The following is a 12,384-nucleotide window of genomic DNA, read 5'->3' on the forward strand; positions in this document are numbered from 1 at the left end:
GGGCGAGGCAGTGGCGCAGTAGGTAGTGCTGTCGCCTCACAGCAAGAAGGTCGCTGGTTCAAACCTCGGCTCAGTTGGCATTTCTGTGTGGAGTTTGCATGTTCTCCGGGTGCTCCGGTTTCCCCCACAGTCCAAAGACATGCGGTACAGGTGAATTGGGTTGGCTAAATTGTCCAGTGTATGAGTGTGTGTGTGGATGTTTCCCAGAGATGGGTTGCGGCTGGAAGGGCATCCGCTGCGTAAAAACTTGCTGGATAAGTTGGCGGTTCATTCCGCTGTGGCGACCCCGGATTAATAAAGGGACTAAGCCGACAAGAAAATGAATGAATGAATGAATGTACCAACATTCTGGTAAACATCTTCTCTTGTGTTTCCGAATAATATGGAAATTTGCTACCACTTGAGGGCGAGTAAATGGTGAGCAAATTTGTATTTTGGTATTTATGTAAAATGAACGGTACAGGACAGTATGACGAAATTTAGTGATGTTTACAGGACAAATAAATTATTCTTTTCATGCAACTAATCGTTCGGACGCGTTTCCAAAATGTAGACCGCATCCCTTAGTGCAGGGGTCACCAATCCTGGTCCTGGAGGGCCGGTGTCCCTGCAGAGTTTAGCTCCATCTTGCCTCAACACACCTGCCTGCATGTTTCAAGTATACCTAGTAAGACCTTAATTAGCTTGTTCAGGTGTATTTGATTAGGGTTGGAGCTAAAATCTGCAAGACACCGGCCCTCCAGGAACAAGGTTGGTGACCACTGATGTAGTTGTTTAGATTGCAGCTATGCAGTTTATTTGTAAAAATAGTGCCTATTTTAAAATATTTACAATTTCTGAGAGAGCTCGTCGGCTACCATTAGCCTGCCATAGTGTAGAGCAAAGACAGTTGACGTTTTCTATCCACAAGATGGCGACAGAACCGCATAATGAGCCCTTACGCCAGGGGTCACCAATCTCGGTCTTGGAGGGCCGGTGTCCCTGCAGGGTTTAGCTCCATCTTGCCTCAACACACCTGCCAGCATGTTTCAAGTACACCTGGTAAGACCTTAATTAGCTTGTTCAGGTGCGTTTGATTAGGGTTGGAGCTAAAATCTGCAGGACACCGGCCCTACAGGAACAAGTTTAGTGACCCCTGCCTTAGTGGATATGTCATTTGAAACATGCATAAAACATACGTGAAGCAACGTATCCAGCATTTTGCAAAAATGTAGACAGCGCCCTCTAGTGGATATGTCATTTGAAACATGCACAAAATGTACCTAGAGACACATATTCAGCATTTTGCAAAACATTTATACAGTCACGCATTTCCAAAGAGCCTGCCAATTTTGTTCACTTACTATTTCTGCAAATTGTTAGCACTACCTAATGTTTCCTTCAGCTCTACAGTGAAAATGCAGATCACCTGAACTTGAAACGAGAGGAGAGGTAGACCCGCTGCAGTGTTTCTCCAGTGTCCGCCGACAACAGATATAACCAGTTGTTAGCCGTCAGAGTCAACAGACATGATTTCTGCTCTGAGGCATTAGGTAGCACATTTTCCTGCAAAACCACCAATTATAGACAAAGTTAAAAGCTCTATTCATTAGACATGTGCCAACAATTGATAGTACAATATACTGTGAAAATTAAAATATAGATTACTGTTATCATGCCGAAATCAAAATTATTAATTGGCCTTAACCAATTAATCATCCACAGTATGTTTCTCATCTGCTTTCTTTTAGCTTATGCCTTCACACCGCAAGCGTCAGCGGCGCGTGAGCAGAGCGTGAGCAGCGTGTGTGTTTTCGGCGTCCATGTTAACAGATTAGAGCTTTCATACCGCACGCAGCAGCAGCGCAGTGCAGCGATAGTTTCGGCGCTGGGTGTATTTTTGACGCGCTGCTCACGCTCAATTAAAGTGACAGTGCATTGATAATGACCAAAACATATTGAATGACAGTAAAAAGTAGCAATTTTACCCAATAAATGCGTTAATAATGTCAAATGGTTTATATATAGTCGATCAAATGAACTTAAAACGATTAAAAACGGCAACAAACATTTATTTAGGCCCGAACTACAAAACCAAATGTAAATAAATTTTAGTATCAGTTTTGCTTAAGTTGCACACTAGTGTTGTAGGAGAGGGGAAATAGAATATTTACGGGATTTGTAGGCCATAGCGAAGTGTGTTGTGGGTAGTGTAGTTCGACACGCATGCTGGATTATGTGAGCTCGCTGTGTTCTGTGCAGCTGAGCAGAGGAAGAAACACTGTGGACATCACTGAAGCGGAGAAAGTAACACTAGTTTGATCATGTATAAATATCATTATAACTATATTATATAAATATTATTATAACTAGGTCTACAGCAACCTGATAATCAAAAAACCAATGACATGACATCACAGGCGACTGTCTTCTGACTGTAGACACTTCTCATATGAGTTAGCTTGAGAAGCATACAGTACTATTTGATCTATAAAATTTGTAAAATAAACATTTGCAGGTTAAAGAAACAGCATAGGAGGGGCCTTGGTGCAGATGAAAAGTTTAAAAAGTGTATCTGTATATAGAGAGACATGGGTAACTAGATAGAATAGACAGAGATAGGTTGATCTCTGCAGCAGCTGCCGAAGAGCTGCGCGCTGCAGACGCAGCTGCGTGCTGCTTCTGCTCGACATACGCTCTGCTCACGCGCCTCTGACGCTTGCGGTGTGAAACAGGCGTCATGGTTATTTTTGTTTATATGGTTTAATTATCATTTTTTACAACAACATTGCTTTAATATGAGATTAACTCTTCATTTATGTGTAGTTAACTGGTGATCTTATAGACCTTTAGCCAGGACAGATTACTGTGCATATTTTTGATACATGACAATATTTATTTTTAAAAGTCAATTGTTTTTCTTGTTTTTTTTTTTAAAGAAATGTTTTTTTTTTTAATAAAAAATATAGTATACAGCTATGTTTAGCTTGTTTTGACACATTTAAAATGTGTGGCTAAAAAATAATTCATGTGTGGTCAGAGCTAAATTTGGTAAATCCTTAATTTTGAGTTCAGAAAAGTCATGTGAAATAAAGACTAATTGCTGTAGTACACTACAAGTAGGACAAAAATCTAAATCAAGTAATATTAGCGAGTCAAAGTCATATTTATGCATATAAAAAATGTTTTCCAACAACAAAATTGTGGCTAGTGAAAATGCAGAGTGGCTAGTTACGTTGGAAAACTACTAGCCGCAGTGGCTGGTGATCAAAAAAGTGAATGTCAAGCCCTGTTTGTTATGTATATTATTCCACGTGTATTAAATCATAGTTTTGATGCCTTCAGTGTGAATCTACAATTTTCATAGTCACGAAAATAATGAAAACTCTTTGAATGAGAAGGTGTGTCTAAACCAGGGGTCACCAAACCTTTATGTTTTTGGTAATAATTAATGATATTCATCCATGTGAAGACACTGATCATGTTAATGATTCTCACAAAAGTTATCAACAATGATTTAACAGGGTAGGAAAAACCCTGTATTTAATGTATCAATGTGCAACACTTTATTTTTATATATATTTCTGCAAATATTTACATTTTTAAATGATTACTTCTATATTAGATGAAGTTTACTGGTAAGTGGCGCTATGGTGAGCTATTTTTAGAACAGGCCTGCGGGCAACACATGTGATCCTCGAGGGCTAACCATGTTGGTGACCCCTGGTCTAAACTTTTGGTCTGTACTGTACGTCAATGGAGATGACATGAAGATGATAAAACTCACCAGAGGACACTGGCACAATAACGCGTCTTCAATCTTCTCTGTTTTGGGAGTTCTGGGGAGTTCATACAGCAGTTCTGGCTCCGGCAAAAGGCTGTGATTTGTAAAATACATTTAAACCACTTCTAGCAGATGTCAAACAAGAACAAAAAAAACATTTATTTCCTTAAACGTTCAGTGAAATTAAAATAAAGTGTTTTAGATGTTAGTTTTAAGGATATCTATAAGCTTGTGTGCTCCAAAACATAGACACAATTCACATGTAAAGCTTGTAGTTGGTCAGTTTCACTTAAATGGATCAATGATTTTTTTCCCCCCCCATCAGTTCATACTTCAGTTTCTCATCAAATCTTGACCAATCAAATGCTCTCTAGTATCTGACATGCCCCGCCCCTTTCATCTCATTGGCTGTTCATTTGATGCACTTGATCTCGACCACTCTCACTGGCAGAGCTGTGCGAAAAACCAAATGCTATTGGCTGTTTGTAAAAAGAGCTTCTTCCCCACCCTCTCTTCATTCTTCAGTTGAGATTACATCAAACAAAAAAACACATTTTAAAGCTCTTCAGCAGACGTTTAAGTGCCAAAAAACTATAACAACAAATGACAGTTTACCTGCTGTAACAACACCTGTAATTATCAAAGTATATCCGTCCACTTTCATAAGAGATGAGGGACTTGGAAGTCTTGCTCCACACTTTGACGAATTCTGTATCATCCTATAAAAGTCATGGCATTAATTAATATCAAGCAAATAATACAATTTGTGTTAAACAGACAAATTTACATTGAGGTTTACGGCAATAGAAACTGTTCTTGCAGCGATTAATTGCTGAAACTACAGTATTATTATAATATTGACCTACGCTGCAAACAATATTCCTTTAACAGGTATAATAACACAAATATTTAATTAAATTAATTAAAAAACAACTGAGAGAAAAAGCAGTTACTATGATAATATTAGGAAAAAATACAACTACATTTATTTGTTTTTATTTATTTTTAATTAACTTCATTTAACAAAATGATTATGACTTGTAATCAGATTACAACTATGATTTTAAACGCGTTATTAGGAATTAACCAATTTATTCATTTTTAGTTTTTATTTATTAGTTACCAACTTAATTTAATAAATGTATTATGACTATAAATTTAATGCATTGTTATGCATTAAAATTTGTATCTGTTTTCAGTATTACTTATTAACTCCATTTAATAAATTATTATGACTTGTAATCAGATTTCAACTACAAATTTAACGTGTTATTATATATTAACTTATTTATTTGCTTTTATTGTTAGTTATTTACTCCATTTATTAAATGATAACGACGTGTAATCATTTACCAACTACGATTTTAACGCATTATCATAAATTAACCAATTAATTCATTTTTATTTATTAGTTATTTACTCCATTTAAAAACATTATTACGACTTGTAATCAGAATACAACTTTGATTTTAATGCTTTATTATATATTAACCAACTTATTCGTTTTTATTTATTAGTTATTCGGTCCATTTAATAATCACAACTTGTAATCAGATTACAACTACGAATTTAATGCTTTACTATGCATTAACCGATTTATTTGTTTTTAGATTTTATTTATTAGTTATTTACTCCATTTAATAAAATTATTACGAATTGTAATCAGATTACAATTATGGTTTTAGCGCGTTATTATATATTAACCAATTTATTAATTAATTATTTACTCTGTTTAATACATGGTTACGACTTGTAATCAGATTGCAACTACTGTTTTAACACGTTATTATGCATTAACCAATTTATTAGTTTTTGTTTATTAGTCATTTACACATTTTAATAAATTGTTAAGACTTGTAATCAGATTACAACTATGATTTTATCGTGTTATGCATTAACCCAATTTTTTATTCGTTATTAACTCTATTTAATAACATTATTACGACTTGTAATCAGATTACAACTACAAATTTATTGCTTTGTTATGCATTAACCAATTTATTATTTTTTAGATTTTATTTAGTAGTTGTTAAGTCCATTTATTAAAATTATTACGATGTGTAATCAGATTACAACTATGATTTTAACGCATTCATATGATTTTAACGCATTTTCTTACAATATTATTCATAATGTAATTTAATCCTTTTTAGTTTATTTATTAGTTATATATTCCATTTATTAAATTTATAACGACTTGAAATAAGATAGCAACTATGATTTTGAATATTCTTAAAAATATCAACTTCAACATACTGTAAATAATACAAATATTCAACAGTTCGATATATCCCAATAATGAACAATTGATATCGTGGTTGGTACTTCAAAATACATTACATTTATTTGCGGTACTTCAACAATAAATAATTATCGTCTACTTACTTTAAGGATGATGTTTCTCAGGATCTTAAGGTTTGATGCCAATAATCTGCCAAAGTCGTTGGAGCAGGATCCATTATATCTTGAAGCCAGTAAAGCACAGCTGTTTTTACTGGTGCGGGTGCACGCAGGGGGGCGCTGTGCACGTGGAGACGGGAGCGCGCACATAGAGGACGGACGATTCTTCTCACACAACTCATAAAAATACACTTGACTACCACTATTTCTGAGGAATAACCTTCGGAAATGGCGTATAAGTGAGTTGCTGGTTAAAATCCTTTTATACAAACACTAACGTTAATTAACAATTAACAATAATTAATAGCGTTGCTCAAAGTCATAGTCTTAGCATCAGTTAGCATTAACGAAAATATTGCAGAAAAGTTAGCGTCTGATTACTTAAATAGTCGAATTTGAACACACACATTTGTTCTTGTTGCTCTAATTAAAATGATAGATATTTTCAGGTGCCATCATTTGCTAGTAAGCTAGTAACTGCTAGCATTTCTCTTGTCGACATAAATCCTCACATAAAGCAGTTTTAAAGCGTGGTAAAATGACAGATAATACTGCATTAAAGCTTATACTTGTCTGGCTTCGTGGTGATTTAGTTGCTTTGAATGAGTATTCAGCACACACAGCTCACATGTATTTACAAAAACTTCCGCGTGGACGTCATCTCAAGGCGCGTAGTGTTGCATGCTAGGTTATGTAGTTCAATTCTGCACACATAAATGCAAATAGACGTGCGTTTATGTCAGCAACAGTCTGTCATAATAATGAATTATGTGTTCAGATGAGTGTGGAGAGATGAGGGGGCTCGTGAAGCTGACTGCCCGCGCTGTGAGCTTTATTCCCTGCAGGCAGTGCGGTGGAGGAAGACCACCCGCTCCATTAGGAGGAAGAATCCTGTCCAACCCTGATGACGTCTTTAAGCATAACATGTGGTAAAGATGCTTACCTTTTTTCTTCTGTGAAACTGTTGAAAAGCAAAAAAGCTGAGACATGTATGAATTATTATAACAAATGTTTTTCTTCCCCTGATAATCTTTAAAAGAACTGAATGTATAGACATGGAATGCTATGCGCTGTTGACGTTTTTAAAATGTATTTATTATTATTATTATTATTCAGTCATTTTCTTTTCGGCTTAGTCCCTTTATTAATCTGGGGTCGCCACAGCGAAATGAACCGCCAACTTATCCAGCATATGTTTTACACAGCAGATGAGATACCTTCCAGCTGTAACCCGTCTCTGGGAAACATCCATACACGCTAATTCACACACATACACTACGGACAATTTAGCCTACCCAATTCACCTGTACCACATGTCTTTGGACTGTGGGGGAAACCAGAGCATCCAGGTGAATGCAGGGAGAGCATGCAAACTCCACATAGAAAAGCCAACTGACCCAGCCAAGGCTCGAACCAGCGACCTTCTTGCTGTAAGGCGACAGCACTACCTACTTATTATTCATTCATTCATTTTCTTTTCGGCTTTTTCCCTTTATTAATCTGGGGTTGCCACAGTTGAATGAACCGCCAACTCATCCAACACGTTTTTTACGTAGCGGTAGCCCTCATTTATAGTGTTTATATGAACATGATTATCTTTATAATGATATAAATTGTGGTTATCTGTATATAAAATTACAAATAACAAATGTAGCCGGGCATTAAATTACTGTTTATTTCTTTGTATTTAACTTTGTAAACTATAAAATCATGGGTCTCCTCATGGTTTGACTCTCATTTTGTGAGCCGATTGTCAACAGTTGTTCGCTCCCCTCCTTCTCCCCTGCTCTGCTGGCCCCGCCCACTCCTGCCCTTTGCTCGCAGAGCTCCACGCCCACTATGATGCATATTTTGAAAAAATTCTGAGGTAGACCCGAACTGAAAGTGGGGGGTGTCATGACCCTTTAAAGTGTACCTGTAAAAGCAGCATTTAATTCACACAGTATTAGATTATATCACAATTTTAGCCCATTATAAAGTCTTAAGTATTTCTATATGTAATTGTGTGTAAATATATTTATATTCAGTTGTAATACTAATTTTAGTATTATTATCAAATAATATGCAAATGTTTATATGATTCACTATAAAACAATACATTTTGTGCTGTATTTTTTTACTTTTAGTAGGTGTATTAAATGACAGATTGTAAACCCTTAAATAAAAGTAAAAAAGGTATTTTATTTTTAAAAATTTCATGTGTTAATATATTTTGTTAGTGCACTCTGAAAAATATTCACTTAAATCTGCTAATTTTGTACAAATGTACTGTCTGGTTCTGCTTATTTGTTATAACGAGCAGTGAAAATGAAGTGATTCATTGGTTAATAATGAAATGAATGTTCATACTCCGCAGGGATCATGTGCAGTGGACTGAAGAGGAGAGAGAGAAAGCCCGACAGAAGGCAGAAGAAAACTCTGAAGAGAAGATTCCTGTCGAAGAGCAGTGTGAGTGTTCATAAGTCAAGATTCAAATATATAGTTGAAGTCAGAATTAATAGCCCTCCTGAATTATTAGCCCCCACTATATAATTACCCCAATTTCTGTTTAACGGAGAGAAGAATTTTTCAACACATATCTAAACACGATAGTTTTAATAACTCGTTTCTAAATTTCTTAATTAATTTTTAATGATGACAGAGAATCAGGACTTCAGTTTAATGTCTCATCCAAAAGACAGCACTGACTATACTGGGGCATCAGGACTCACACAGACCGCAGGTCTAGCACCCCCTGCTGGCCTCTCTAACACCACTTCCAGCAGCAACCTAGCTTTCCCATGTGGTCTCCCATCCAGGTACTGACAGGCTTAACTTCAGTGAGTAACCAGTCTTGGGCTACAGGGTGATATGGCTGTGGCTATGGAAGTTAAGCAGAATAATACTGTTGACCTTAAAATGGTTAAAGGGTCCAAATTTTCTATACCTGCCTATGTCATTTTATACCCGTACAATCTGAAACAGCCCAATCTGGCAACACTGTTTGAAATGTGCATTTTCATTCGATGTTTGACGTAATCTCAACCGAGACATGACAAGAGAGTGGGACATAGTGTAGCCCCTCCCCTTTAAAAAAAAACAGCCATTAGCGTTTTGTCACCACTCTGCCAGTGAGAGCGAGTGAGCTCAAAGGCATCAAAGTAAGTGTCTTGAAGGGGGCGGGGCATGTCAGATAGTATAGAGCATTTGATTGGTTAGAAGATTTAAAGAGCCCATATTATACATGAAATAGGGTCATATCTTGGTTGTAAGGGTCTCCAACAACAGTTTAATATGCATGCAAGGTCAAAAAACACTTTCATGGTCTTATAATCTGCATTTATTTTTACCTAATTATCCCAGCGACTCCTGTATGAATCGTCCAGTGATTCATTTGTTCCCAAACCCCTCCTTAGCGCGAAGCTAATCTGCGCTGATTGGACCGATGACAGTCTGTCGCGATTGGTCGACTGCCTTCAGTCAGAGTGAAATGCCCAACAGCTAATCAGCAATATAAAAGTAATCACAGTTCATACACGCTCGATGGTGTAGGCGTGGAGTTTAGCTGCCAGTGGGTCAATGTAAATACAGACTATGGACTTGAAAATACAGACGACTAACTATTTTATTGAACAAAAACTCCAAAAACAGTTGAGGAGATCTCCTAGCTTCTCACTCTGCTCTTTTCACAGACACACACACACATATTGCACAAACACACACACGCACTTAACCCTGCTCCGGACGACAACGCGCGCACACACACACACACACACCTCCGGACGACAGCGCGCGCACACACAGACACACACACTACTCCTCGTCCACGGAGCTCCGTTAACGCAGCACGCATCGCGTTTTTAAAGTGACTTTGTACGCGATATGAGAATATAGCCAGTTATCCTGATACAGTACACGCGGTTACAAGTAACAAATCACAACTAAATACATTTGCAAGCTAGAGTCAACGAGGCAACTTTAATCGCACATACTTACACTTGAGAAATGGAGGAAGAAAAATCCTGACGTCCATCAATAAGTTACTCTTTACTGATCCTTCCTTTAACAAACACAGATGAAGTATTCTTTGTAGCATGTAGTTTCCAGAAGTTTCCAGTAGTTTCCAACTGCTTGGCTATAATGCTGAGGCTTCATGTTTGGGTAGAGACTCGATATATCCATCTGCAGTGTGACTTCAATCGACCGGCATGTTTGTGTGTGTGTGTGTTTGTGGGTGTGTGTTTGTGTGTGTGTCTGAGTTTCTGCGTCAGAGGGCGGGGCCTCAGGTTTGAAATCTCCCGGGTTTGCGCGTGCACGTGAATAACTTGGTTTCGTTCGTACGTCATGGCGAAACACCTAATGAATCGGTATCAAGGCGACTCGTTTGAAGCACTATGAGTCGACTCTTTTATAGATGAATCAACCGTTTTAAACACTGTACTCTTACAGATTTAAGCCTTAGCTGGATACTTCACTTCACTTAGAGCTGTGTTACACACTACATGGAGGGGAATTTTCAAAAACCCATAATATGGGCTCTTTAAGTATGAGGTGATGTGAATAAAATCGTTGATTCATTGAGGCAAAGCTTTACACATTTATATTGATTTTAAATCTTCCAAACGCAAATTTTGCCACTGTTTTGGTGCGCATTCGCTTATAGACATCCTAATCCTAACAATGCTGATACTAAAATCTAAAAAACTTACTTTTAATTTGATAGGACCTTTAAGCATACTTTATTAAATTCATATATTCATTTATTCATTCATTTTCTTGTCGGCTTAGTCCCTTTATTAATCCGGGGTCGCCACAGCGGAATGAACCACCAACTTATCCAGCACATTTTTTTTTACGCAGCGGATGCCCTTCCAGCTGCAACCCATCTCTGGGAAACATACACACACATTCACACACACACTCATAGACTATGGACAATTTAGCCTACCCAATTCACCTGTACCACATGTCTTTGGACTGTGGGGGAAACCGGAGCACCCGGAGGAAACCCACGCAAACGCAGGGAGAACATGCAAACTCCACACAGAAACGCCAACTGAGCCGAGGCTCGAATTAGCGACCCAGCGACCTTCTTGCTGTGAGGCGACAGCACTACCTACTGCGCCACTACGTCACCTAAATATATATATTATATATCTAATTCTGATGTCTTGTTGTTTGTCCCATCAGCCAAATATGACAGAGAAGCTCATAAATACTGGGACCAGTTTTACGAGATGCACCAGAACAAATTCTTCAGGAACCGAAATTGGCTCTTCACTGAATTCCCGGAGCTTCTCCCTCCAGACACGGGCGGGATGTTAATGGCGGAGCAGGAGCAAGGCTTAGAGTCAGTGAACAGAGAAAAGCACGATTATAAGGACACATACCCTGGACATCATGCTGCTTTTAGGATACTAGAGGTGCTGCAGTCTAAATACAAACAAGCAAGCACAATTTCTGCATTTCCACAACATAATTCCTGTTCATTGATTAGGGACTGGACTTTATTGTACAGTGTTTTGTGTTTTCTGCAGGTGGGCTGTGGTGCAGGTAACAGCGTGTTTCCCATCATCAACACCATCAGGTAAGACCACTTTATTTTGAAAGTGAAAGTCGTGACCCATTCTCTAAGCCCATACTCTTGCTCAAGGGACTGAAGTCGGAAAATTTCCGAAGCGTTTTTTGGTACTCAGATCTGAAAAAAGAATCATGCACAGAGACTTTGCACACTGAGGACCCGATCATACACCCGGTGCAGAAGTGTAAAGCGTAATGTGTTGCTTTTTTCAGACCAACGCAAGGCTAATTTTTTGTTTTGCACGACGTTGTTTAAATAGTACATCCATTTGCGCCGCTTTGAGGAGTCATGGATGTTCCGGTCTAGAAAAGAGGTGTGTTAAAGCTAAAATGAATTAACTATTATATAATATTTGTACGAATAATATTTGTACGATTATTAAAGTTCGTCAAGACAAACTTTGAGACTAGCTTGAGAAAGGCTGTTGGTAGGAGTTTATTTAAAAGTATAGATAGATAGATGCTTTTAAGATGGCGTTCTAATGCGCTACTTTTCCATTGTTTTTCTATGTAAATGCACTTGATGGACGTTCATGATTCGTTATGTTTGCGAATTACATCTTTTGAAGCGCCGCGCACATGAATGCTATGCTTTTAAGATGGCGTTCAAATGCGCTACTTTTCCATTGTTTTTCTATGTAAATGCACTTGATGGACGTTCA

The 12,384-nt window shown here is 37.7% G+C and overlaps 2 protein-coding genes across 13 annotated transcripts in view; one reads left to right on the forward strand and one right to left on the reverse strand.

Annotated features, from left to right (window-relative positions):
- The window catches only part of dcaf17 (ddb1 and cul4 associated factor 17), a 23,355-nt gene extending 16,528 nt beyond the window's left edge, over positions 1 to 6,827 (reverse strand). For all 8 annotated transcript variants that reach the window (XR_015498898.1, XR_015498897.1, XM_087266665.1 and 5 more), the window contains 4 exon segments: positions 6,149 to 6,827; positions 4,379 to 4,482; positions 3,767 to 3,857; positions 1,409 to 1,545 (listed from right to left, as the gene is read on the reverse strand). Coding sequence is in view for 6 of the 8 variants with exons in the window: in XM_087266665.1 (XP_087122791.1) it covers positions 1,409 to 1,545; positions 3,767 to 3,857; positions 4,379 to 4,482; positions 6,149 to 6,313 (497 nt within the window). In the remaining 2 variants the exon portion in view is untranslated.
- mettl8 (methyltransferase 8, methylcytidine) overlaps positions 6,251 to 12,384 on the forward strand; it is a 23,994-nt gene continuing 17,860 nt past the window's right edge. For 2 of the 5 annotated variants that reach the window (XM_087265810.1, XM_087265811.1), the window contains exons 1-5: positions 6,283 to 6,402; positions 6,942 to 7,092; positions 8,520 to 8,611; positions 11,333 to 11,565; positions 11,680 to 11,729. In XM_087265810.1, the coding sequence (XP_087121936.1) occupies positions 6,956 to 7,092; positions 8,520 to 8,611; positions 11,333 to 11,565; positions 11,680 to 11,729 (512 nt within the window). In that variant the 5' untranslated portion in view covers positions 6,283 to 6,402; positions 6,942 to 6,955. 5 annotated transcript variants of the gene reach the window in all.

Source organism: Danio rerio, chromosome 9 (genome assembly GCF_052040795.2).
Source record: "Danio rerio strain M-AB ecotype USA chromosome 9, GRCz13ab, whole genome shotgun sequence".
NCBI classification, from domain to species: Eukaryota; Metazoa; Chordata; class Actinopteri; order Cypriniformes; family Danionidae; genus Danio; species Danio rerio.